At 42.8% G+C, this 25492-nt stretch overlaps 1 protein-coding gene across 2 annotated transcripts in view; it reads right to left on the bottom strand.

The window, feature by feature from the left end:
* Positions 1 to 25269, bottom strand: part of ZNF385D (zinc finger protein 385D) — a 280753-nt gene extending 255484 nt beyond the window's left edge. The window contains exon 1 of one of the 2 annotated variants that reach the window (XM_008153545.3): positions 24963 to 25269. In XM_008153545.3, the coding sequence (XP_008151767.1) occupies positions 24963 to 24984 (22 nt within the window). In that variant the 5' untranslated portion in view covers positions 24985 to 25269. Of the gene's footprint in view, positions 1 to 24048; positions 24170 to 24962 lie in introns of those variants that run through there. The other variant, XM_028129888.2, reaches the window with a different exon arrangement.
* Positions 25270 to 25492: the final 223 nt, after the last annotated feature.

Here is a 25492-nt window from a genome sequence, read left to right as displayed (position 1 = left end):
GTTCTGTCTTCAATGCCAAGAAAAGTTTCTGGCACATAGAAACCCTTACTAAACATCGAATGAATAAATGCTTTACCTCCAGCTATCAGTTGACTGAGAAAATACATAGTGAAAATATTTTAATAAAATTATGCTTTTAAATGGATTAACCCATGTAAATCATAACACCACCTAATACATTCAAGGAAGGGTAGAATGGATATGGACAAAAGAATGTTCTGAGCCCCTCTGGAATTTTCAAACTTACAGATAATATTTGGAGCCACATAAGATTTTCAAATGCTTTGTGATAACTGCCTAGGTCTATCTGCAGTCCTGATCCAGAAATTGGACCTATGCTCCATTGTGTAGCAAAGTAATCGTTCCAAAATAGAAAGCCCCATCATATCAGTCCTCTGGTTAAAGTCCATTAGGGTCGCCTATGCCTATAGCAGTGCTTTACAAATGTTCACCTGCAATGGAGTCATCTGGAGGACTCCTTAAGATACAGACTATTGGGTCCCACCCTGTAGTTTCAAATTCAGTCTGTCTCAGGTGAAGGCAGAGATTTTTGCATTTCTAATATGTTCTCAAAAGATTCAGGTGCTAATGTTGCTGGGACCACACTTTGGGAACCACTGAGCTAAAAAGTGAACAGGTTTGCTTACATCAGTTGTCCCCAGCACATGAACCTACAGAAATAGGCAGTCTGGGCCCTCCAGGCCAACTCACTGGGACTTTTTCTGGAATGCTCACCCAGATTGCTCCTGATCAATCCTTCTGGGGACTCCTACTCAGGCTACTCCACTATGTGAAAAATGGTTCTGGTTTGGTCTCCTGAGAAAGCGTTCCAGGGCCATTCCTGGCAGACAGGTCAGAGGATGAAGTCCTGGGAAGCACTGGTGTCCACAGCAGTCATTCAGCTGTAGCCACCAGCCAATGAGGTAGGATAACAATGAAAGCCAGTATTGAAGCGCTTACTAGTGCCTGAATACTTGCTAGGAACTTTCCATGTAGTGGTTTATTAAGTCCTCTCAACCCTACAAGGAAGGTTCCTTTACTATCTCCACTTTATAGATGAAAAAACTGAACCTCATCAAGATTAAGTAGTGTGCTCATAATGAAGCAGCTTGTTAGTGGCAAAGCCTGGACTTGAGCCCAGATATTCTGATTCCAGAGGCCAAAAGTCATAATCAGGATGCTATAAAACCATCTCCTAAATAGGAAATCAGGAAAGAAAATCTAAAACAATTAAAGTGTTTACTTTCCAGCATGATTTAGGAATATTCAGACAGAATGGAAAAACTGAATTGAATAAATTTTAAAGAAAATTAGTATTGTGGAGTGTAGTTGTCTCCAAATCACTCAATTTTTACTTTCTTCTTACTTTCAAACTCTATTTTCAGCAGAAAGTTAACAAGATTAAAATTATTAAAATTTTTCCCCAAAGATTAAAGGAATAAAAAAGTTATTCAAAAGCTTCTAAAATTTTTAATGGCTAAAAATTGGTCTAACATATTTGCCTAAACATGACAATTTTCCTTGTAGTCACTATGATCTTGTATTTGAGGGCATAGTGTCTATTGTATTTGCATTTAAAAACTGGTAAGGCCCAGGTAAAGGTACATTTCAACCTAACCACTGAAAGTGTGTTCTGTGAGCAGCTGCATGGATCAAACCTAGGGGCTTATTAGAAAGGCAGACTCTCAGACCTTCTGAGACAGAATCCACATTTTTAACAAGATCGCAGCCGATTCTCATGCAGAGGTCACGATATGCAATTGCTGCTACATTTTAAATATCAGCATGCTGGTAAAGAACTGTTTTGCAGTGAAAGTGCCCTGGTGCAGACATCAGAAGAACTATCTCCCTAACTAGCTGTACGACCCTGAATGCTTTCACTTCTCTTGGTTGCATTTCTTCATTGAAAAATAAGGAGAAAGATGGACCTAGAATAGTGGTTTTCCAATTTTTCTGCACGGAGGAGCATCTGGAGATCTCAAAGTAAATACTGTCTCCTTCTCACTCCTAGAGAACCTAATTTAAAGTAGTCAGGGGTGTGGCCTGGGCATTGTGGGTTTTTTTAAAACTCCACCCAGAGATTCACATGTGCAGGCAAGGTTGAGACCCACTGGCCTAGAATAGTGCTTCTTAAAGTGTTTCCCTTAGACCAGCAGCGTCAGCATCACCTGGGAACTCCTGAGACATGCAAATGCTCAGGTCCTGCCTCAGACCTCCTGAACCGGACGCTCTGGGAACGGAGCCCAGCGATCTGCATTTCACAAGTCCTCTGGCTGACTCTGCTGTGCACTATAGTTTGAAAACACCAAGCTGAAGAAATCATCAAGGTCCCTTTCATGCTGTAAAGCTACTGTAAAAGCAACATGTTTCCGATCACAAATATTAACAGTATGTTTGCCCCATGATATCTAATGTGAAGACCTGCTCTATGGGGGCAGTTGGTGAGGAAGGAAGAGGAGAGCCTCAGGAAGACTTCCAGATGGTGAAGCAAACAATCCCAGATGGCAACCACGCAATTACTTGTACCTTCTTCCTGTAAGATGAACCTCACCATGGAGGGGGCCTGAACAGCGTAGGCCCATATGCTGAATGACATGCTTTGCTGAGAAGTCCTTCTCTTATTTTTTTAAGATATCGCTCATTATCATGAGGAAATTGTAGTGGAATTGTCTCTAATAAGGTGAGTTCAAACGTAAATACAATGCTACGTATGATCTATACTCCTGGAAAGGGTAATGTCCACTTCTTCTCCATTGCTGGAATGGTTGCCTAGAAGTTCCCTACAAGATCTCAGCAGGTATTGGTCCTTCCTCTGCCTGATCCAATACCCAGGATCAATAAAAGAATATAAGATTTCCACCTTCAGGCAGAGAGCTGAAGCACGATGGGTGAGATCTGAACAAGACTGCATATTTCATTGCATAGAGAAGTAAAAAAAAAAAAAGGGCAAGTGAAATCCTTTGGACAGGCTAAAACATCCTTCCCATGGTTATAAAAAGAAATAACCCAGAGAAGAGAGTACCAAAAGTTGATGTATCCTAAAAAAAGACTCCATAGATACAGAAAAATCCCTCTCATTAGATATGAAGAAATCATTTCCTTGTACGTTGAGTTTCTTTGAGGTTTTACAACAAAAATAAGGACAAGAACATCCTATTTTGGGGAGTAGCTAATTTATGTGAAATGCTTTTGATCCTTCAATTCCTTGGCAATAATAATAATAATATTAATTCAGACTATTTTAAGTGATGCAAGTGCAATGTTACACTCTATGGAAAAGATGTGTTTATAAATACACAAAGCCTGTCAACTGCATTTTACAAAGATCAGCCTAGAATCCAAAGCTCAGCCTGGCATTTCATGCCTGAACTATAATAGTGTCCCGTGTTCCAGAGATATCTGCAAACAAATAGGACAGCAGGGGTGGCGCCTGGTCCCCAAAGGGGACAAGTAATATAAGTCGCTGTTTGTTGCAGACATGAGGAACAATAATAGTCGTTCCCTCCCCTGTGACTGCACAAACCAGCAAGTGGCTCTGGATAAAGCCTTTCCTTAGACACCATAGTGTGTGTACAACTTATATTTTGTATGATATGTGTATGCAGACCTCTTCCTCTCTCTCCCTCTCTCCTTTACCTTTGCAAAACAATGCTTTCCGCTGTCTGGTGCTTAGGCCTTCTCTGTTTGCCTGGCCTTTTCTGTTTCTCTGCATTAGGAAATGTCCTGGTACCCATTCGGCAGGCCCAAGGCTGCCCGAGGGACCGGACCCGGAATTTTCAGGAGCCTGGGTCCCTCCAGCGGGAGGCACTGAGAATTCTGTCTTGCTCCTGGCTAAGGAAGCCACAGTGACCTGTGAGATGCAGCTTTGATTTTCCTCATCCCACCCCCACCTCCTGGTGCCCGTTAGGGTTCCATGCCTCATACTTCAAACTTCTTTTGCCCCCTGTCCCCTGATGGGACCTAAATTCCCATACCAAAGAGATTAGATCCTTTTTCCCCAGGTTTCAAACCCATTTCAAAGACTGCTAAACTGAACGAAGGTCCTCAATCCTGCAAGTGATGCTAACTGCCTCCAAATCTACAGTGTTATTGGTCTCACTCACCAGATTCCCCTCTCTTCCTCTGCCACCCACAAACCTTTGTGAGCTTGCACACCCTTTGGACAGTAGGTCTCTAACCTGGCTTCCTTGGTTGGTTTCCTAAGGCTCACCCTTCTGCCTGCCCAGCAAGGTGTTGCCTTCTGGTCTGGATGCCTCCCATCCAGCCTGTTCAGGTTAGGACCCAGGTGGTTTCCCCAATATAAACAGTAAAAGGAAGAAAAGCTCAGATTTCCACCCAACCAGTATGGTGGCATTTTCTTTCCTAGTATCAGTTTACAGAAAAACAAAACAAAAATAAATAAATAGAACAAAAAAAACAAAACAAAGCCCAGCTTTTCCCAGGTCATAGAAGCTCAAGACCTGTGTGACACCACCTCATGACACATGTCCACTTAAAAATATATTTATTTAAAAATGATTTGCCCTTTTAAAACAAAAGTTAAAACCACAAGGATGTGAAATAAAACAAGAAACAAAAACCATACAGCTTTCCCAGGAGCTACTGTAGGTCAGGTGCATTACCGAGGTTTGCCCATTTAATTCCCACCATAACACAGGTTACATATTTTCCCCACTTCACAGGTGAGGAAACTGTGGTCAGAAGTTCTGCCTGACTTACTCAGCTGGTTAGTGGCAGAGGAAGGATTTGACTCATTCAAATCTTGGCTGACCTTCATGAGGAGGCCCCCTCCAGCCAGCTACCCATCCCTCCAGGGGTTTGCCACATCGCTCCTGAACTGTATTTCCCATCCATAGTGCCTCTTATATTCTAACATTGACTTATCAATCATGTTTGTTGTTTAATATCTGCCTCTTCCCATGAAAATGTAAGTTCTTCAAGAGCGAGGATCCTTGTTTTGTTCACTGAGGTACCTCTAGTGTCTGGAGCAGTGCCTGGGACATGGCAGCACTCAGCATGTATGTGAGGAAGCTACTAATAAAATGGCTGGACGCCTTCACTGCCTATGCTCCCAACTACGGCTCTATCCTGTCTCCGTTCTGAGTGTAGAAACAGAAACTCTGTTTCATCCCACACTGAGCTGCTCTCTCCGCTAATAATTCAGTAAGGGTGAACAGGAGGTACTTCTCCAACCCTTCTGGTCTCACTGGTGGCAAAAAAACTAAAATTATCAGTATTCAAGTCTGTAATACCTGGAGGTATAAAAATTTATAAACAATGAGAATTTAAAAGCATCTAAAAATGAATTGCTCATTAAGGCATATTTATTTAAAGACTGGTTTGCTAGACATTGGCTAAAAGGTCTTCATTCAAGCTTTTTAGTGAAGACGTGTTAGGAAGAGGCAAGGCTTATTTTATAACCAGCAGTGAAAAAAGATTACCTTCCACTCTGCTGTGTGTGAAGATAAAACTGTTAATTCCACAAGCAGAGGAAGATGGTGTGACTCAAGGACCTTGGCAATCTTGTTAACTCTGAGGGACTCTGGTGGGATGGAGGCTCCTCTCTCCCCACCACGTATTTTAAAGATAAGGACTTTGGCTCTGCCAGTGCTTTGGCCTCGATTGGGCTGTCAACAGACTAAGTGGGAAATCTGGCACAAAATGAAAACAAGGAAGGCTTAAAAACACAGCAACAACCCAGGAAGCCAGGGCAATAAAGAGGAAATGCTTTAATAACCCAAGAGATGACACCACTCAGAATACCTCCTAGGATTAATAGACCTGCAAGAGTCAGTGACGTGGCTAAGGAACAAGACCTGGGGACAAGGATCCCCTTGTAGATGGAAGGGGACTGCCTGTGTATCCAGTTTGGTATAAACCACCAGACGATTTTCTATTAAAAATCCCTCCAGGGCTCTGAGATGAAGAAAAGTGGCTGCCTCGGGCCTCCCATTACATGCATGGGCTTCATTCATTCGTGGATCCATACTCCACTCATTCAGTAACCATTGACTGACTAGATCAGTGGTTGGCAAACCGCGGCTCGCGAGCCACATGCGGCTCTTTGGCCCCTTGAGTGTGGCTCTTCCACAAAATACCACGGCCTGGGCGAGTCTATTTTGAAGAAGTAGCGTTAGAAGAAGTTTAAAAAATTTGGCTCTCAAAAGAAATTTCAATCGTTGTACTGTTGATATTTGACTCTGCTGACTAATGAGTATGACGACCACTGGACTAGATCACTTCGTGCTAGATAACAAACTGCTACCATCTCACACTAAGACAATTGCATTATCTCACTCAAAAAAACCCTGTGAGGAAACTGAGACGCAGATGTCAAATGACAAGGGGATATGCCCAGGGTCACTCAGCTGATTGTCACAAGAAGTGGGACTAAAGCCAGGCAACCTAACAACAACACAGGGGACCTAAACCATGTGTCAGTCCTGGGCAAGAAATGCCTGCGACCTAAAAACAGATATCAGTGATGCCTGGCTACAGAAATATGTCCTGCTTTCTGAACAAGGCACTTCCCCAAAGACAAAAAGATGGTTCACCAACAGTGCTCTCCAATTCTGGCTGAGCGTCAGAACCACCTGGGAAGCTATTACTTACAATGCATAATCGCTTTTCACTAATCTATTACTTATCTGTGTTAATGCAGGGTAATATAAACAAGAGAACAAAAAAAGTGACTCATATTCCAGTGCCAGATTCCACTTACAGTGACTGAGCACCTGTGATGTGCCAGGCACTCTGCCATGCTGGGCACCGAGCACTGAGCGAAAGAGACATGGACCTGGCCTAGGGGAGCATCCATCCCTTCTGCACAGAATGACCTAAAAAGCACAAGTCCCGCCCAACTCTAATAATGGCTAACAATTTCTTATGTTTCTTTTTGGAAATGGATATATCAGGATAGCAATCAAAAACCCTTCTTAAATGTTTATTCCCAAGGGGATTTCTTTTGGGATGCCTCTTTACCCTTCTGAGCCTTGCTTTTACTGCTGCTGCATTCTATTTTTTTCCCCTCATCACAACATAAAGACATGCTTACTTTTTCATGGCGCACACTATTCAAACATGTTGAATGTACCATAATTTTATTTAATGTGTCTCCTACTGATATTCCACGTTTGTTGTTTCTAGTTTACGCTTTAAAAAGCAACCCTGTATTTAACATCCTTACATATGCATGACCATTTGGGGAGTATATAGTATGTAACAAGCTTTCTAGGGTAAAAAGTACTTGCTATAACATATGCATATATAAATATTATCAAATCACCTGTGTAGAGTTTGCAAAAATTCATCCTCTCACACACGACTGTATATGAATGCCCAACTCAAAATTTTGTCCAAGTTTTAAATATCAATCTGCTAAATGAAGGAATTATATGTATATATAATTCCATTATTTCATTTATATTGTGTTAATTGTGAGTGAAATTAGTGTAGTTTTATATTTTCACTGGCAAAATATGTCTTTATTTGTAATGTGTTTGCTCATAGTCTTCATTTTTTCCTTTTGAGCAGTTTGTCTTTTCTTACTGATTCTTATGAGCTCTTTCTTAATTAAAGAAATTAGCCATTTCTCTGACATTGCTGTTTAAATACTATTTTTCAAATTTCAGATACATTTTTTCTTTTTTAACTTACTTTTTGAATTAATTTTTCCCTAACACAAGTTACTAAGTTTATGCAGTTTGATTGATTACGTGTCCCCTTTCTAGTTTGGGGTTTGTATCCTGATTAAAAAGGCCTTTTCCATTGTAAGAGTATAAATTTATTCACCCGGCTTCCTCCTATAAATTTATAGCGTCATTTTTTATGTTTGAATCTGTGTTCAATCTAGAATTTATTTTGGTGTAAGAAGTGAAATAGAAATACGCTGTATTTATTTGTCTAATTGTTTATCCAGCTGTATCTAAATCATTTAATATTTCCTGGTTCCAACAATGAACTGACATGTCATTTTTATCATAGACTAGATCCCCAAATACATAAATATTAACGTTTACTGCTAGATATTCTAATCTTTTTTTTATTACCTATCATTCAGGACAAAATTATTTAATTATTATGGTTTTATGATCTAATTTAGGGTAAGTCTCTCCTGTCAGAACACTCCCTCATCATAATTTTCTGGAGAGTTTGCTTATGCTTCTTCTTTCAGATATATTGTAGTATAATTCTGTCAAGTTCACCGTTAGTTCCTTAAGTGTGATAGCATTACATTTATAGGTTTATTTATGGAGAGCTAGATGAGAATCTTGAGATATTAAATTTGGAGTTGGGGAGTGTTGAAAATACTAATTCCGGGGCTCCATCCTTGGAGATTCTGACTCAGTAAATCAAGAGGGGGAAATGCAAACAAGAGACTTTTTAAAGACTCCAGGTTTGTTTTTTTTCTGAGACAGGTTTTGAAAAGACCATACAGGGCAATTCAGATAAGAGGTGTTCATTTCTTTTGTAAAGAATTAGATGGTCTTCCTTTTAAACAGGGGGCTTTTGCAGTTGACTTTCTTAAATAATTCATAAGATTGCGTTTTTACATAAAACATTGAAAGGTCAGACAAAAAATAAGAGTGAAAAGTAATGAATGCTTAGTTTTTTGGAGACACAGAGGTCTAAACAAGCTACATATCAGGTTAGAAGGACAATGTGAGACAAAGTTTCAGAAAGGTTAAGAAACAGAGAGTGGTGTTGCAGAACTTAGGGTGAAATAAGGGGAATTTTGTAAAAATAAAACTGCAAGGTGAATGGAAGCCAAACCTGGACGGCACTGACCACCTGAAAAAGGAGTTTTGGAAGCTCTGTATCAGAAAATAAGGACCCCTAGAGGTGCGTATCTGTGTGTGTGTGTGTGTGTGTGTGTGTGTGTGTGTGTGCGTGTGTGTGTGTGTGTGTTGGCAGGTACTTATCATGTCTGTAGCTATGCCTTGGGATGGCAAAGTGCTGGCTGAGTTGGAAGCATAAGAGAATAAAATCAGGAAATCCATTAGAAACAATTATAGCAGTTCACGTGAGAGATAAATGATGCACACTACTGACAGTGAGGAATGGTATGAGGGAGACTGGATCATGCTTTTGGGACTAAGTTGGCTGCAGTGATTTATTGCTCCAATGATTTCCACTCTTTATCCCCACAGCGATTGTAGGATTAGAGATTTTTAGGGCTGGGAGAAATCTTTGAATTCATTTAGACCCTGAAAAGTACAGGGATCCACCCACTTTTACTAGTAACCCTAAAGCATACGATGGCAGATCATAACCTTGAATCCAGGAGGCAAAGAGGAGGGATAGACAGCGTAGGAGCCTGAATCCAATCCCTGGCTCCCACACTCTCAGTATAACCTTGGGGAAGTAACATAATGCCAGTTGTCTCACCTATAAAATGGGAAGAATAATACTTACCTCTTAGATTTGTTGAAAGAAAGACTGAGCCAATGGATATCCCTCTTGCATCCCAAGGAGGGCAAATGGTACTGGGAAGGATTCAACAAACCTGAATTCTAGGCAGCCTAGTTCCTCCACTCATATTGACTCTTTATTGGGGTTAAATAATTAAACTATTATCATCCTTTGTACACCTGGAAATATAAGGATGTCAGATGTGAGAAGAGATCCTAAGCTACTATCTAGGTATGAAAATGTTTACTGTGTATTACACAAGATATATATGTTCAATAGGGTGGGGAGAACTTTCAATGGCTCAGTGAACAGAAGGGATGTAAATTAGGACACTAGACAGTGAGTTCTACACAGCATTCCTAACTAGCATGTTATAAAGTACAGCGATTTGCTGATTTCCTTCACCTAAATTTTGCTGCTTTGTAAGCACGAGAGCCTGCTAAGATGGTTCAAAGAGGTAGCAGTTAGCATGGGAGACCATCTCTTCAACAGAAGAGAGAACAGATGACTGGTCACCCTCCCTCCTTAGCCCCCTGCTGCAGGGTAGGGCTCTTTGTACTATTTATACCTTAGCAGGAATTGCTGTGATTGCCCTTCAGACTCTTCAACAGCAAGGACCATGAAAGTGAGAATTTCCGCCTTATATAAATGCCCCCTACTACCAAAAATTCACAGATGTGGCCCAAGAGTAGTTGGTGTGCTAGACAGAAAACCCCAAAAGATGGTGTCAACATTTTGGCCCACAAAGATGTCCAATCAGAAGGTCTTGGGTTTGAATCCTTTGCCTACCATGTTCAAGCTATGTGATCTTGGGCAAGAAACTTAACCTTTGGTCACATCTTTCCTTTTTTGTAAAGTATAGAGAATCACATCTAGTTCATTAAAATAATCTCATCCCTTTAGGGGAAAAAATGAGTTGATGTCTATAAAGAGCTCAGTAAATGGTGACCATTATTATGACTTGGGGATTTTTTTCTTTAATAAATGTGCCATTTTTACCACAGACACATGCTATAGACATTGCAGCTTATTCTTAAGCCTAATGTGTTCTGAAAAAGTAACCGAAGGTCGTGGGGTTAGGAATAGAAGGAAGAAACACTGAAATATGTAATTATGCAAATGTGCTTTTACCTTTTAATGCCCACTGGCTGCAAAAGAAAATGAAACTGCCAACCATATTTGGCTTTAGATCTAACCGATTTAGAGATCTTTCAAGGATCAACATTCTAGTTTTGAGGCAGGAGGGTATGATGTCATTTACAAGATGCATTCTTTCTGTTGTATTTATCCCCATTCTAAAGCATAGGAATTCTTTCAATTCTACAGCACCATTGCTTTTTTTCTGAATATTGAAACTAATATCCACATGGAATGAGCACAATAAAAGTGAAACAGAGAAACAGAGTGGGGAGGGGAGAGCAAAGACAAAAAAGCAAGCAGTCGCTTCACTCTACACTTTGTTCCACTCTGAGAAGCCAGAGAAGTCTCTGAGAAGTCTGCCAAGAAGTTTTCACATAAATTGTCACCAGTTTGAAAGGCACTATTTTAACGACAGAAATTTATCAATAAAAAATTTCCATGGGGCACTTTGGAAATACCCATGAGAATTAAATACCCTTTGCCCCATAAATTCCATGTCTAAGAATTTATGCTTTGGATATGTGTGTCCATGTGCTCAAAGAATTACGTATGCACAATGATATTCATTGTTTTTTATTAGTAAAATAATAGAAAGAACTTATTTTTCTTTTAAAGGGGCCAGTAAAATAAATTAAAAAATATGTACTGGCATTAGAATACTATATAGCTATAAAGAAAAAAGAATGATAAACACCAATATATGCTAAATAAAGCAATATTCAAAGCAGGGTGTATGATGTGCTAAGAAAGGGGGGGGGATATACATATAACCTTCCTTGTAAATTATTTTTTCTAACTTTATTGAGATATAATCTATATATATATATAAAAGCCTAAGCGACTATTATGACCAGTCGACCGAACAACCAGTCAACCTCTTCCTCTGACACACTGACCACCAGGGGGCAGACACTCAATGCAGGAGCTGCCCCCTGGTGGTCAGTGCGCTCCCACAGCTAACCTCCCACAGTCCCTCCCCTGGCCAGCCAGCCAACCTTGGGAGGTTCCTCTCCTCTGACTGGGAGAGATGGTCTCGATTGGCCCTGATCACTGGCCAGGCCAAGGGACCTGACCCGTGCACGAATCTGTGCACCAGGCCTCTAGTTGATATATAATATTGTATAAGTTTTAGGTATACAGTATAATAATTGATATATGTATATATTGAGAAATGATCACCACAGTTAGTTTATATCCATCATCATACAGTTTCAATTTTTTTTTCTTGTGAGGAGAGCTTTTAAGACCTACTCTCTTAGCAACTCTCAAATATCCAATACGTCATTATTAACTATAGTCATCATGTGCACATTATATTTCTATGACTTATCCTATCTAATAAAAGGGTAATATGCAAATTAACCATCACTCCATCACAAAAACGGTGGCAACCATAATCACAAAATAGCGGCGCCCAGTCCTCTCAGCCCCATCGAAGTCCCCCAGTCCCGGGGGGGCGGGTGGGGAGAGAGAGAGGCCACTGTTGAGAGTGGGCAGTGTGAGTGGCCTGGTGGAATGCTTGCTTTGTCGCTGCAGTGACGAGGCAAGCATTCCACGCCTGGCCGCGGATGGGCCTCTGGGCCTCGGAGAGCCTCTGGGCAGCAGGCGTGGAGCGGCCAGGCCCCTCAGAGAGCTACTGGCGCACAGATTTGTGCGCAGGGCTACTAGTTTATTTTATAACTGCAAGTCTGTGCCTCTTGTCCATCTTCAACCATTTCCCCCACCCACTTCCCTAGCCTTCCATAGAATTTAGTCTCTCAAATGTAACAATCTGCACTAGGTTACAAGTAGGAGGTTTCGTTTTCACTGTTTACCCATGTAGAATATTCGATGTTTAAATCTGAACATACATTATCTTTTTGAAAAATAGAAAGTATTCTACTGAGGGTATAGAAAGATTTCATGGTCTCTCCCATGGACCTAAAAGAAGTCTGATCATTATCAGGTAAGAAAAGATCACCCCACATGGGGCACATGGCACATTGTGTCCAGAAAGAACTCAGTGAGAAAGCAAATCCATGTGGAAGAATGGGTCCTGATATCAGGCATATGGCCCAGCACAGGGAAGCCAGCTGTCACTGTGATCAGCATTACTTGTAAGTTAGGATTTGGGAGCGTCTCTGGCACTGGTGTTGGTGCTGCATGTTCCATGAGTAAGATTTTGCATCTCCTGCGCTTGTGCTTTTCTGGATGGGAACTGGAATCTTTCCCTGATCTCAGCCTCAGGTCCCACCACCAGGTGATTGCTTGGCGTGCAAGTGGAGAGGAGTTTGGCTTGTGTGTTGTTTCCCTTTTGCATGTGTTGCCTGCTCCAACACCCCACTGCTCTACTTGAACAGTGAGAATAGCCTCCTGAGCTTTGGCTTTCAGAACCTTTACTCAAGGTCACACATCTTGGGTCTGACCCAGCTTGGCTGCTTACTGTAGTCTCATTGCTCAAGCCTTGTGACATAGGATGAGTTCCCCTTATATCAATTTACTGATTTGGAAGCTGAGGCTCAGGGGGCAATTCATCCAAATCTACACCACTCCATCAAGACTTGGTTTTAATTTTTAGTTTGAGTATTGGTACTAGCCAGATATATGCCTTTACTGATCACTGGGCCTCCACTTTCCTGTCTGTGAAATGGAGACTTTGGCTTCATTATGCTTAATGATGGCACAGGCCAAGACAATAGCCAAGAAGATGGGAAGAGAGACAGAAGTCTCCCAATTTTGCCTCTAAAATGGACATCATTCAGGAAAGTGCAATTGTGTTGGGCCCTCTCTGCAATTGTGTTTTATGCTCAAGGAGAGCAAAAGTAGCTTCTGCTTCTACTTCATTGTTCATTTATTTCCTTGTCAAAAATGCTAGTCAGCAGCCGTTCAGGCCCAGTAACCCCCACTGTGGCATAATTTCCTGCTCCTAGCAGCCCTACTTACCGGTCATAATAAAAACACAAAAGGAACACTTTGCTTTGCACATCAAAGTCACATATTTGGCAGACTAAGTGCTCTGATGAGCGGACGGCATTTGACAGGAGGTGAGTGAATTGGCTCTGCTAGGTAAGGCCTGGCAAAGCCAGGGCCATTCACTTAACACCAGCCAACTGAGCAGGAGGAAGTGGAACCTCAGGTCTCTCTATTGGAAGTTCATCAAGGAGAGATGCCCACGGCTTGGCATTCCACTCAATAGACACTTACGATTTCAGTGTCCGTGTGCCAGGCTCTGTGCTAGGAAGTGTGTGAGTTTAAAAGTCTTTCTAGTTTCCCTCCCATAGACATTTAGTGGAGGCTTCAGGATAGTGCTACCTTGTCTGTGTGTGCACGTTGTTTTAAGGATATCGATTGTTAACACAATGACAGGTCGGGAGATGGAAGGCACAGTCATTAGCTTCAGCTGCCCTCATAAGTTGTTACAGAGCTCAGAGAAACGCTAATGGATAAACAAGGCTGACAGGAACACGAGGGGCCAATTCAAAATGTCCCCAGGTGGCTAAGTCTTAGCCAGGTCTTTCTTTCCCTAAACAGCACACAAAAACCATTAGTATTGATATTCAGGGTAGGCAGACTGTACAGTGAACCCAGAAGGACTTCACCCCGGTTCACCCATCATCTCTCAGGGCAGGAGGTGATTTATAAGCTGCTCTCTCTGTACAGTGATGGTGCCATAAAGATGATCCATGAGCACTTATACTTGATCTTTGGGGTATTTCTTCTTTTCAGTCATGGAGAAGAATGCGGAGTCAGGTCTCTGAATTCATGGCAAGAGCCACTGCCAACATTTAGTGTGAATCACCATTGTGACAGCGTGTGGAATACTTAGTATATGGCTTCTAACGCAATCCTTGCAATTATCCTAGGAAGTTGCATTTATGGTTCCTGTCCACAGCTAGGGAAACCAAGGCTCAAAGAAATCAAGTTACTTGCCCAAGTTCTCCATGGGGAACTTGGTCATCTTCAGTGTTGAATCTAGGACTCAAACTTGATCTATTGGAACTAGTGTGACCAATTCATCCCAGGCTGCATGAGGCTTCCTTCATTTCGCACCGAAAGCCCCATGTCCTGGAAACCCCTCAGTATCAGGCAAAATGGGATGGTTTGTCACTCCAAGCGGAACTAACCAGAGACCATTCAGTATGTTGCAGATTATAAATAGAGCAATTTAGTTTAGACACTTAGACCTGATTTCCCATCTCTGCAGAAAGCGGTGCACAGACCTCAGCTAAGCAATCTCTAAAGCCTTACTCCTTGAAGTGCGGTCAGCAAGCAGCACTAAGGTCACCTGGGAGCGTGTTGGAAAGGCAGAATCCCTGGCCACACTGGAGACCTACGGACTCAAGAGCTGCATTGTAATATGATCCTCGGGTGACTTGTACCAACATTAAATTTTGAGAAAGGTTCTAAAAATCTTTTCCAGAACTATACCACGGTGATCCTCAATCCACTGGAGTAGCATCAAGCTCCTTTTGGTGCCAGCCCTATACAGGGTCCCAAGTACAGAGAAGGGGAGCCCATGGCTAGAACTTCCACTCCAGAGTGGGGCAGCATAAGCAGTTTGTAATCAGGCCCGGACTTCATGCCCTGGACCGATTGCCCTAAGGGGAAACAGCGTGTTGGGGAGGAAAGAACACAGGCTTTCAATTCACAGTGCCCGGGTTGGCACCCTGGTCCTGCTGCCTGGGTGACCTGGGGGCAAGCTGAGAACTCCTAGGGCACAGGATGCACTTTGTGAAGTGCTTAAATTACCCATCTTCGAGGTTGCCAGGACTGCTCTCCACCAACGGGAGGTGAGAAATTTTCTGAAAAATCCAAGAGATCAGTAAATTCCATGCCTTTGGGCTTCTCACTCTTAATTGTCTTAGTGATTACGCATGTTAAAGTTAAGAAAAAAACAGGCAATGGTGCCAAAAAAAAGAAGTAATTTACCAGAAGGTTCGTATTTAGGATTTTACACAACATATTTCTTAAAGGGAACCACCCCCCCCCCACACACACACACACACAAGAATCTGCCTTCTAATGCAACTGTTCACTGATAAAGTTGCCTTAAGATGTGACTCTTAAGGATCCGCACAGCCCTCTCAGTTATAGCCTGCCGTTCCTTGGGGCAGCTAATTAAAACACCTGGTGGTAAGCAGTGCCTTCCATATGGTGCGAGGGAAGGGTGATGCTGCCCAGGAGTGAATGCAGCCTTGCCTCAAAACCAGGGCACCATAAGTTATGCAGTGTCGCTGGGCTTCAGGAGCGGGCTTTAAGGGGGATGCTAATCATTCCATACAGGAAGGGGAGAACTGTTTAGAAGTCCAGCAACACAAGGAAGGATAGCGAAAAATCGATACCAAATCCCTCTCTTCTTCCAAACAACTATTAATAAACTCCTGCAGCTTTCAAGGTGTCGATCCCCATTAGAGCGCTGCAGAGGGAGGAATATGGACCACGGAGTCTTTGTGGAGGGTTTCCTGCCCAGCTCACTTGCTCTCCACAGCCTCTGCGTCTGCAATTTCCCTTTCTTTAGTATAGAATAGCAACAAAGAACAGATTAGAAGTGGCCTCAAAGGTACATCTAACCCCCTAGTACAAGGGGCTTTTGGAGGAAGTGATCAAATGCTCCCTCCCTTCCCCGGGGCACTAGAAATCTCTGCTGGAATGCTAAGCTGCATAGCTGAACATATTATCTCCAAATGGTTGTTATTTTTGTCAAAATCCACTCTTCTAATTCACTTGGTTTTTCATGTCCTCCTAACAAGGCCCTTTCATGTGGCGCTTTGCAGATTATGAAGCTTGCCTTCAAATTCTCATGACCCTCACTGTCAGACAGACTTTTAAACCCATTGTCCAGAGGGCATAGTTGACACACAGAGAGAGCCACTCACTTGCCCAATGTCACGCTACCAGAAAGTGAGAGTAGGCACTTGAACTGGGAGGACTGGCGAGGCATTGCTGAAAGCTCTTCAGCTCTACTCCTTTTCCTCTTACCTGTATCTCCCCCCAGAGAACCTCTCTCCCATCAACTGAGATGTTTATACGGAGACACTGACTCATTTAAAGTGCTACTTAAACCAGGTGTAAGATCTCCTTCCAGGTCATTGGTCAGTTTGCCCTGAGATCTGTTTCTTGAACTTTCTCTAGATGGCCTAGGGGGTGATTCCTACAGGATGCACTTGCCCAGGCTGCCTTGTCAGTTGGCCATTGGCTCGGTTCCACCAATGAGGGGACAGAAGCAGTTCATTGGAGGGTGGGTGGAAGGGAAAAGCCCGGATATTTCTCTGCCTCTCTGTGTGCATAAAGCTGAATCCCTCCATCCTTCAATGTCTTAGGCTTGCCATGGTTCCAACTCCTCCCACAAGGCCCTGGGCCTGGCCTCCAGGATGACATGTCATCTATCTTACAGCTCCCAGCTTCTTGCTACTACTAATCTCGGTTGCCTCATTGTCTCTCGTGTGGGTTCTCAGCTCTTCCATCACCCATATAGCAAATTATCTGCATTAAAGTCCTTCTTCGTGAGTTAGTTGGTATGGCTCCTGTTTTCTGGTTGCCCCAACAGAAATAATCACTTTTTTCAATTTTTATACATTTGTATATTTGGTTGGCTAGGGAGTGAAAAAGCAAGAAAAGAATCAAATTTTACTGACGGCTTAACATGTACTTCCTGGGGCTTGGCACTTTTATATGCCTTGTATATTTTAGTCCTCAAAATAGAACTGTGGGAAACATATTATCATTATTCTCCTTTTACAAAAAAAAAGTCTGGATATCAAAAAAGTGTGGTGGCTTGCCCAAAGATACAAAGCCGGTAAGTGGAATAGCTAAAATTCTAACGGAGGCCATTTTTCCCTCTTTATCAGTCGTGGAATAAAGACCAGGCTGGGACTCCATCTTGAAAAAAACACTGGTGATGGTGTCACTGTAGATATCAGAGTTTGGAGCACAAATGACTTATTTCTTTTTTACAAGCATTGAATTAAATAGTGAAGCCAGCAGGAATGCGTAACATATAATTAGTACAAGCCTCAATATCTGGCATTGCCTTGGAAAAACTGAGGCAGTGGAGAAAGCCTGAGTCCTGCCTGAGGCAAGCTTCGTGCCTTCTAATTGGTGTGGGGGTTTTTTCTGATTATAATTAACTATTTGATTTAAAAATCAAGGTAGAATAAATAGAAGTATGACGTATGTTCAGACCTCTGATCAATGAGAATTCCATAAAGTCGGACACAAATACATTTGAGTTCCTAGTCATTTGTCTGGAATTTCTTTACCTATTAGCTGGAATATTTTTTTTTTTCTGGCATTATGATTACAGATCATCTTCCATTCATAAGATATCCCCCTGTGCTCTGCTACAAGGAGTGGAGACACTGAAGGAAGCCCCAGAAGTACTGAATCAGTCTTGGCTTTCACACGTACTAGCCTTGTGACCTTGAGACAGTTCTTTCTGTCATCCCGGGCTCAGATTCCTCTCCTAAAAATAGTGATAATTATAGTTCGTCTGCCTCCTGCAATGGGTCGTTTTGAGCATTAAAAAAAAAAGCGCAGAATGTTGATGCCTTTTTGATAAATACAAATGGCTATAAAAGTGTAAGCCATCATGTTTATCAAAGCATGTTTACATTTATTATTGCATTTTTATCCTCAGAGCAATGTGCCACCAGCAAGTTCCCTCATCAGCAATAGGCATGAATAGGAAAAAGGTTAAGGGTGAAGAAGAATTTTATAAAAGCCTTGCAAATAGTGTCAAAATCATGTCCATTTTCTTTGGCCTTCACAAATGGCAGTCTTTGAAACTGGTGGCCCTCTGGGCATTTTTGGCTACTGATACACAGGAGGTTTCCCTGCCTATTCCAGTGTCCTGGCTATGCCAACATCTGGGACAAATTCACCGAAACCAGGTGAAACTGAAAACTTAAGTTGTGAATTAAGGGGAAGTAAGTGAAATTAAGGGGAATTGATACAAGATATAATCTACCACTTTATATGATGATTTTAGGTATTCTTCAGACATTTTTGTACAGTGGTCTTAATATTCTAAAAGATTTTGCCGAAACCGGTTTGGCTCAATGGATAGAGCGTCGGTCTGTGGACTGAAAGGTCCCAGGTTCGATTCCGGTCAAGGGCATGTACATTGGCTGCGGGCACATCCCTGGTAGGGGGTGTGCAGGAGGCAGCTGGTCGATGATTCTCTCTCATCGATGTTTCTAGCTCTCTATCCCTCTCCCTTCCTCTCTGTAAAAAATCAATAAAATATATTTAAAAAATAAAAATAAAAAAAATAAAAGATTTGGCTCTATTTTTATATGCCAGAGCCCTAAGAAGAAAGAAGTAGGAAGTAAACAAAAGCAGAAAAAAGATGGTGCAATTCCTTACATTTATGGTAAGATCTGATTTCTAAGGTCTAGGCCTTACTTTTACAGATTTAAAAAGGGCAGCGAATGTTACTCCAGTAAGAGGAGGGTTTCTCTAGTCAATGCACACACACACACAGGCTTTCACAGGGAACATCAGCCTTAAAGGATCTGCTGAGGAAGTGGATTCCCTGGCTGTCTGATCTCCAAACACCCTTCCGATTTTGCATATTCAACACATCTTTCTAAGTGCCTGTATGCCTGGCACTGAGCTGAGCCAGGAGCTGAGGATACAGACATTAAAGAACTTGGCTGACCAACCCCTATCTCCCACCAGGCACAATGATGCTTTGGGGCAGACAGCACGGATCCTGACACTGCTGCTGCCTTTCCTCCTGACCTTGGCCACGTTACTTTTCTCTTTCCTCCCCACTTTCAGAAATGTGATACCGCAAGTGGGGGGAAAAAAAGAGAAAACTAAAAGGTTGATAAGGAGAAGGGGTTCGATGCATTCCACTCAGTGCTCTGATGGAGGATCGTATGCATTTCAGGTTTGGGGATCAAAAGAGTTTCATGGCAATATCCTCAATTTTCAAGGCTGTGCCAACCTGGAGTTCACATTCAACGAAGGCCGACTTGCAGCTGCTTCATAACGACTTTAACGCTGTGACAGAGCAAAGCGTCTTCCTATTTTCAACCCTAGCAATTTGGTTCAAGCGTGATCTCAACCACTTTAAGCTCTGATATTTCTAGCCACTTCTTATGCTGTATTTTCTCTTAATGCCACCAATCATGTGTGAAATTCTGTTGCAAAACTAATCTTTGTGGGAAATGAGATGTAATGGTTGCTTTAAAGAGAGAGAGAGAGGGCAGTGACTATGTATGACCTTCCTTGTTTTTTTGACATGTTTTTCATAGTGTAATACAAATGGAAACATCTTATTTTGTCTTAAGGTCAACTAGAAACAGGTTCCTTCACATACAAACATCACTCTTTGTTAAGCAGGGAAAGCCTTGAAAATTAGCCTTATGACTTGACTTTAAAAAACCTCTAATGTATGTAATGGTTGTTATACTTAAAAGCCAGCTCTGCTAAAAAAAAAAAATAGTTTAATTTCCATCTCATTAAATCAATACTTTATGTTTTATCTTTCAAATGATATGAACAGATTTAGGAATACACAAAAGATGGGAATGAGGAATAATATTTGAGTACTTATATAACATGGCGCTATTCAACAACCCACTGTTAAACACACACACACATAAGCCAACACATCTATCTTGCCTTATCAAGGGAGGTTTCAGTCAAAAGCAGCTGTGACCACATCTTCTGGAATGGAAGTCAGAAACCACTAATTTAAATTTTTCATTTGTTTTTTTGGAACAATTATACCACCCACAAAAGGGTAACTTTGCAAGTTGTCATTATCTCATGAATTTTGGAACTTATCCCTTAAATAAACCCATCTCATTTCCATATAATTACAGCAACTAAGAAGGTTCTTTAAAAAAAAAAAAAAAAAGAAAGAAAGGTAAATTTTAGCTCGAAACTTAAGGGTGTAAATGAATAGGGAATCTATATTACTGGCATACTGATCAAATATAGAATTTGGTTCCTTAAAATAAGAACTTCATATGAATTTAATAGAGAACAGTCTTGAGGGGAAAATCTTTATTATTTTTTTTAATTCTTGTAGATTTTAGGTTCCTGCATATAATCCTTTCCAACAGTATTCACCTGTCACATTCTCCACCCCAGTTGTGTAGTAATTTATTGCATATTTTTTACATTCATAAAACCTAATGGTAATGACTTCAAACTTTAAAAAGGAGAAACCTGAACTAAGAGATTTCTTCCTGAATGATTCTGTGCCCGGGAACCTTGGGAAGACAGAAACACCTCAGGAGTGTTTAGAAGACTGTAGTGGGCCTAATTCCCCATAACAGGTCACTTAGCACAAGCTAATTAGGACAAGTTAAATGTTTCCACTGAAAACACCAAAAAAGAGGATTTTTTTTTTTTTCTGCTGCCTGCTGGTTTCTGCTCATTTCCTTCCCCATAACCTTGCCACTTGACTGTTTTTCCAACACACTGTTTCAGAGGTGAAACTTGATGGGCCAGCCAAAACCAAAAGTGTAAATGCTGAGTTAAGAATGTTCTAAACATCCAAGGGACAAACAGAAGTCCTTCTATGACAATGTACAACCGTGTTTATTATAGGCAGGGGAATAGGTTTCTGGTCCAGAATTTTCCTACCAAATCTGTTCTAGCTGTTGTATTCAAAGCTTCCCCAGTTACGCATTTCTTGTTATGACAGGCACACCACTGAGTATTTTTCCTATTTGTCTTGGGCATTTTCAGGCAGGCAGCTGACCCACAATTAACACCAAGCTGAACTTGAAGAGCTCAGTCACACTTTCTAAATGTTGCTCGCCCTTTTCTCCAGGTTTACTTATTATGCCATTAATAGTAGCATTTAGGGTGAGCGCTAACGTTTGTCTCCCAGTTCCCTGCATGTGTTGAAGGAGTATCTTTTCTTGTATCGTTTCTCCATGTGGTTCACTTGGGGTCTGATAGCATCCTGGTTTCCAGCCACACAGAGTTTCCTCCGTGCCATCAGCCTCCCATTTTCTCTCCTGATGGCAGAGGGTTTCGACATGGCACCCCTCTGGCCAACCATGGGCAATGTGTGAGGTGGATATGACCAGTGGTGACGACTCACAGCACCAACAGCGGAGAAATGTGTTGGGCCAGATGGAAAGGGGGAGATGACTCAGACATAGGGCGCTTAGAGCTGGAGACAGGACACGGGTACACCTTCTGCCAGACTCTGAGATACATAACCGGGGTGCACTCAAGCAAGGAGCCTGCCCTTCATACCTCCACACTCCTTTTAACCAAGCTGTAATCCGGCGGCTCCGGTCTGTTGTACTGACAACCACCCACGGCTACTCTTCCTTAATCTGGGATAAAGTCTCCCAACTGCCTTGCTTTTACTTCTGGATACATTTTTAATGGCTATTCATCCTTGGCACATGTAATTTTTAACTAGGTAAAATATTTATGGGGGTGGAGAGGGTAACTTCAGAAGCATTTATTATTCTCCCTTGCATTTACAGTAAGTCCCAATCAGGTTGCTGACTGGGATTTTCCTTGCTTCTGTCTCCCATGTGAACCCGACTTTTAACTCTAAGTAATGAATGCAAGCAAGATCGATAGAATAAGTAACAAAGGTATCCAGGGTGACTGAACAGCAAACTCTTAAATCACTGCGCAGTAAGTGCGAATGAACAATTATTGAAAACACTGCACTGCAATCTCAGTCGGAGATAAGAGTGAGGCTTAAGCCATTAAAAGAGTCCATTAGTCATGTAAGTCTGAGACAGCACACTCCAAACATGAGCTGTTCTCGAGAACTGGAAATATTCTACCAGCTTGCCTACAAACAACTGACTCCAACTGACCAAGGACAGAGCTCAACTGTCCAGTCCCTGAGGGTGAGGAGGCACGAGAGATGCAGAGAAGCTGAGCCAGTCTGCTCAGGCAATCATTCTATAGTTATATCGGGGGTGGGGGTTGTGCAACACTGACAAACTACATTATTTATAAGGGAAGTAAATATCCCGCCTGAAAATCAATTCACCCCATGTTACAGCATCATCATGATCTTCATCACTCCCTGCTCAGGACACAGATAAAAGAATTCTGACACCTCTACCCCATCCCCACAAATCACCAGAAAAGCTCAAGAATGCATTCTGGCTTCCCCTTTGTCCCTGTTCTCCCTGACTTGATAAATCATTTGCACTTCAAAAATGAAGGGACAGTAATAGGCAAAGTAAAAGCATGGTTCCGAAAAATGACCTGAAATAGCTAAAATGTTGGGCACACACATAAATGTACACATGCACACACACACACATGTACATATCAGCACAGTCGTAGGGATGTGCAAACATCTGAATGCTATAGAATCTTCACATGCCTGGGTCGCATTGCTTAATGCCTCTTGTCCTCGCTCTTGTACCCCGCCTTTCATTAGAGACAGGTGGGCTCTCAGAGTTCTGATCTCTATCAGCTTGAACAAGGGGCTGCAGAGCATAACCTGAAAGCAACGGCATTCCTGAATCCACACGATTTCCTCCGGGAATAGAAAAACATATCTCATGCCGGAATTATGGTAAGACTGAACCACGCTCATGACACACAGGGCAACTTTAGCCTTGCCTTTAAAAGAGTATCATTTCATTCGAAGTAGGACATCGCATTTCAATGGGTACTATTAAAAACTTGCATTGCACAGTGAAACTAATTGCCCTGTGAATCACCCTGCTTCACAAGACGGCTGGGCTAGCGTACAGTGAATAACATGAGCTAGCCCGGGGAACATTTCACCAATAGCCACAGATAATCCAGTACAGCATGGAGGGCCTCTGACCGGCACTTTTAGACTCTGCCAGTACTCTAGTTAATGCTAAGTCCTCATTGCACTCACACAATGAATTGTTGCAAGAGGCTGAAAACTTTAAGTAAAATTACAATCTACTTCCCACCCCTCAAATATCATGCAGATGCCAAAATGTTCTTTTGTCCAAAAGACATATTATTTTTACAAACTTCTCCATGTATCGAAAATATACTCATGATCAACAGTAACTACTTGCTATTTTATTCATTGCCAATACACAAGCTTACTACCTCCATCATTAATCCCTGGAAAAGGGTGGTACCACGTTCAACTCTGGATTCTGCTTATATTTGATATGAAATCGGGATTGTTTCTTTCCAATCAATTTTAGTTATTTTAATACCTCTTTTCTAATATGAAACAAATTATAGGGGCATCAAAACTGCTGTCAAGACAACTAAAGGCATTCAGCTTTTGCAACTTGTGTGTTCCTTCCACACTTTCACAAATGTTTCTAAGGAGAGAGAGAGAGAGAGAGAGAGAGAGAGAGAGAGAGAGAGAGAGAGAGAGAGAGAGAAAGCACATAGTACACACAGAAATAAATACCCGAGACACTAGTACTGGCCCACATGCATTTATCAAAGTATTTCTTTAATCTGAAAAATGACTGTGGACTTCATACATACTTCAAGCTAACTGAGAAATCACACAGCATTTGCCTCTTTCAATCCTTCCGTAACCCCTCCCCAGTGGCTCTCACAAACCTTTGAATATCAGATAGATGCCCTTAGATGATGACACCGGATGGAACTCACAGAGGGAAAGCATAACTTCAGGGAGGAGGAGAGGAGATTTCAGTTCTAATCCGTGGCTTCTTGTGCAGCGAAGGGGTTTTGCCTCCTTCCCCGGCAGCAAGTCGCAGCGTTACAGTGCGATTGTACAGCTAGCTCCCCGCCTGCTCACAGCGCTCCCCTGATTTGCCCAGCTGTGAGCCACAACATGTTTTCTGGAAATACGGGCGGCTCCACTGAAAACCTCGGGGAGGCTTCCCCCGCGGCACCCCACTAAACTGCACACGTCTCGAACCGCTCCGAGGCGTCCACAGGTTTCAAATAAAATGCATGTTGTACTGGGCTGCTCTAGCTAAGCGGAAAACAGGGATGGGATGGAGTGCTCTCAGCTGCTCGAGCACCGCACACCAAAGAATGTTTTCCCTTCCTGCCCCAGGATTAAGGAAACGCCGAACTGGTTCAGGAAACACTGACACTGACTAAGCGTCCGCAGCATCCGTAGCATAGGAACTTTCACATCCCGGTAAGTTAGCCCCTGACTTCCCACACGGCGCACCCTTTCTCCGTCTTCACCTAGCTCCTGAAAAAGCCAACTCCATGCGGGCACATGCAGGCAAAGTTTATCCACCCCCCACGCCTGTCTCTCTGCTTTTCCAACTTAAACTCATCCAGGACTAAGCGCCCCAACTACAGCACAAAGGAAGCTTGGAAGGCTGCACCACCAGCCTGGTCCTCCGGGTGCCCATGGGAGGTAGCTTTCATGTAACAGATTCTTGCGGTTTCAAGATTTTTTTTTTTAATTTTTTTTTTTTATAAAAGGGGGGGCTTATCTGCACCGATGAAGCGCTGGTCGCCCCCAGAATTCCATCCTCAGAGTCAGCACTCACCAAAATACATTATGTGTCTCATTAATCGGACAGCTGGAACCCCACCGCGGCGTCTTCAGCATCCGCTCGCACCCAGGGCTGACTCCCGGAGCAGAGCCCTTTCATGCTCCAGTCGGCGGAGACGTCCCCGGAGCCTCGAGCGGCGAGCGCCCGCCCAGCGTGCGTCCCGGGCGGCGGCGGGCTGAGCGCCTCGCAGGCTGCCGGCCCCTTTCCCAGGCTCCCAGGCTACGATCCCCTGCGGCTGGAGCGTGCGCCGGGGCTGCCTGCTGCACTGCCCATCCTTACTGTAATCCGACTCCTCCTTGCGATGTCCTTGCCGCGCCTGTGACATCAGGGCTGCGAGTACTACACACAGACCCCCCCACCCCCACCGCGCCGCACCCCACCCCCGGTGCGCGGCGGCTCCGCGAGGTGCTCCGACTGCCGGCCTGGACCAACAACCGTGGCTCTCGGGAAGCTCGGACGAGCCCCGAGACCCGGAGGGGGCGGGGAGAGGGGGCGCGGGGGGCTCTCTTAAAGAGAGAAGGGTC

The sequence above is a fragment of the Eptesicus fuscus genome, chromosome 18, assembly GCF_027574615.1.
Source record: "Eptesicus fuscus isolate TK198812 chromosome 18, DD_ASM_mEF_20220401, whole genome shotgun sequence".
NCBI lineage: Eukaryota > Metazoa > Chordata > Mammalia > Chiroptera > Vespertilionidae > Eptesicus > Eptesicus fuscus.
The sequence above is the reverse complement of the archived record's forward strand: the minus strand, read 5'-3'. Positions and strand labels throughout refer to the sequence as shown.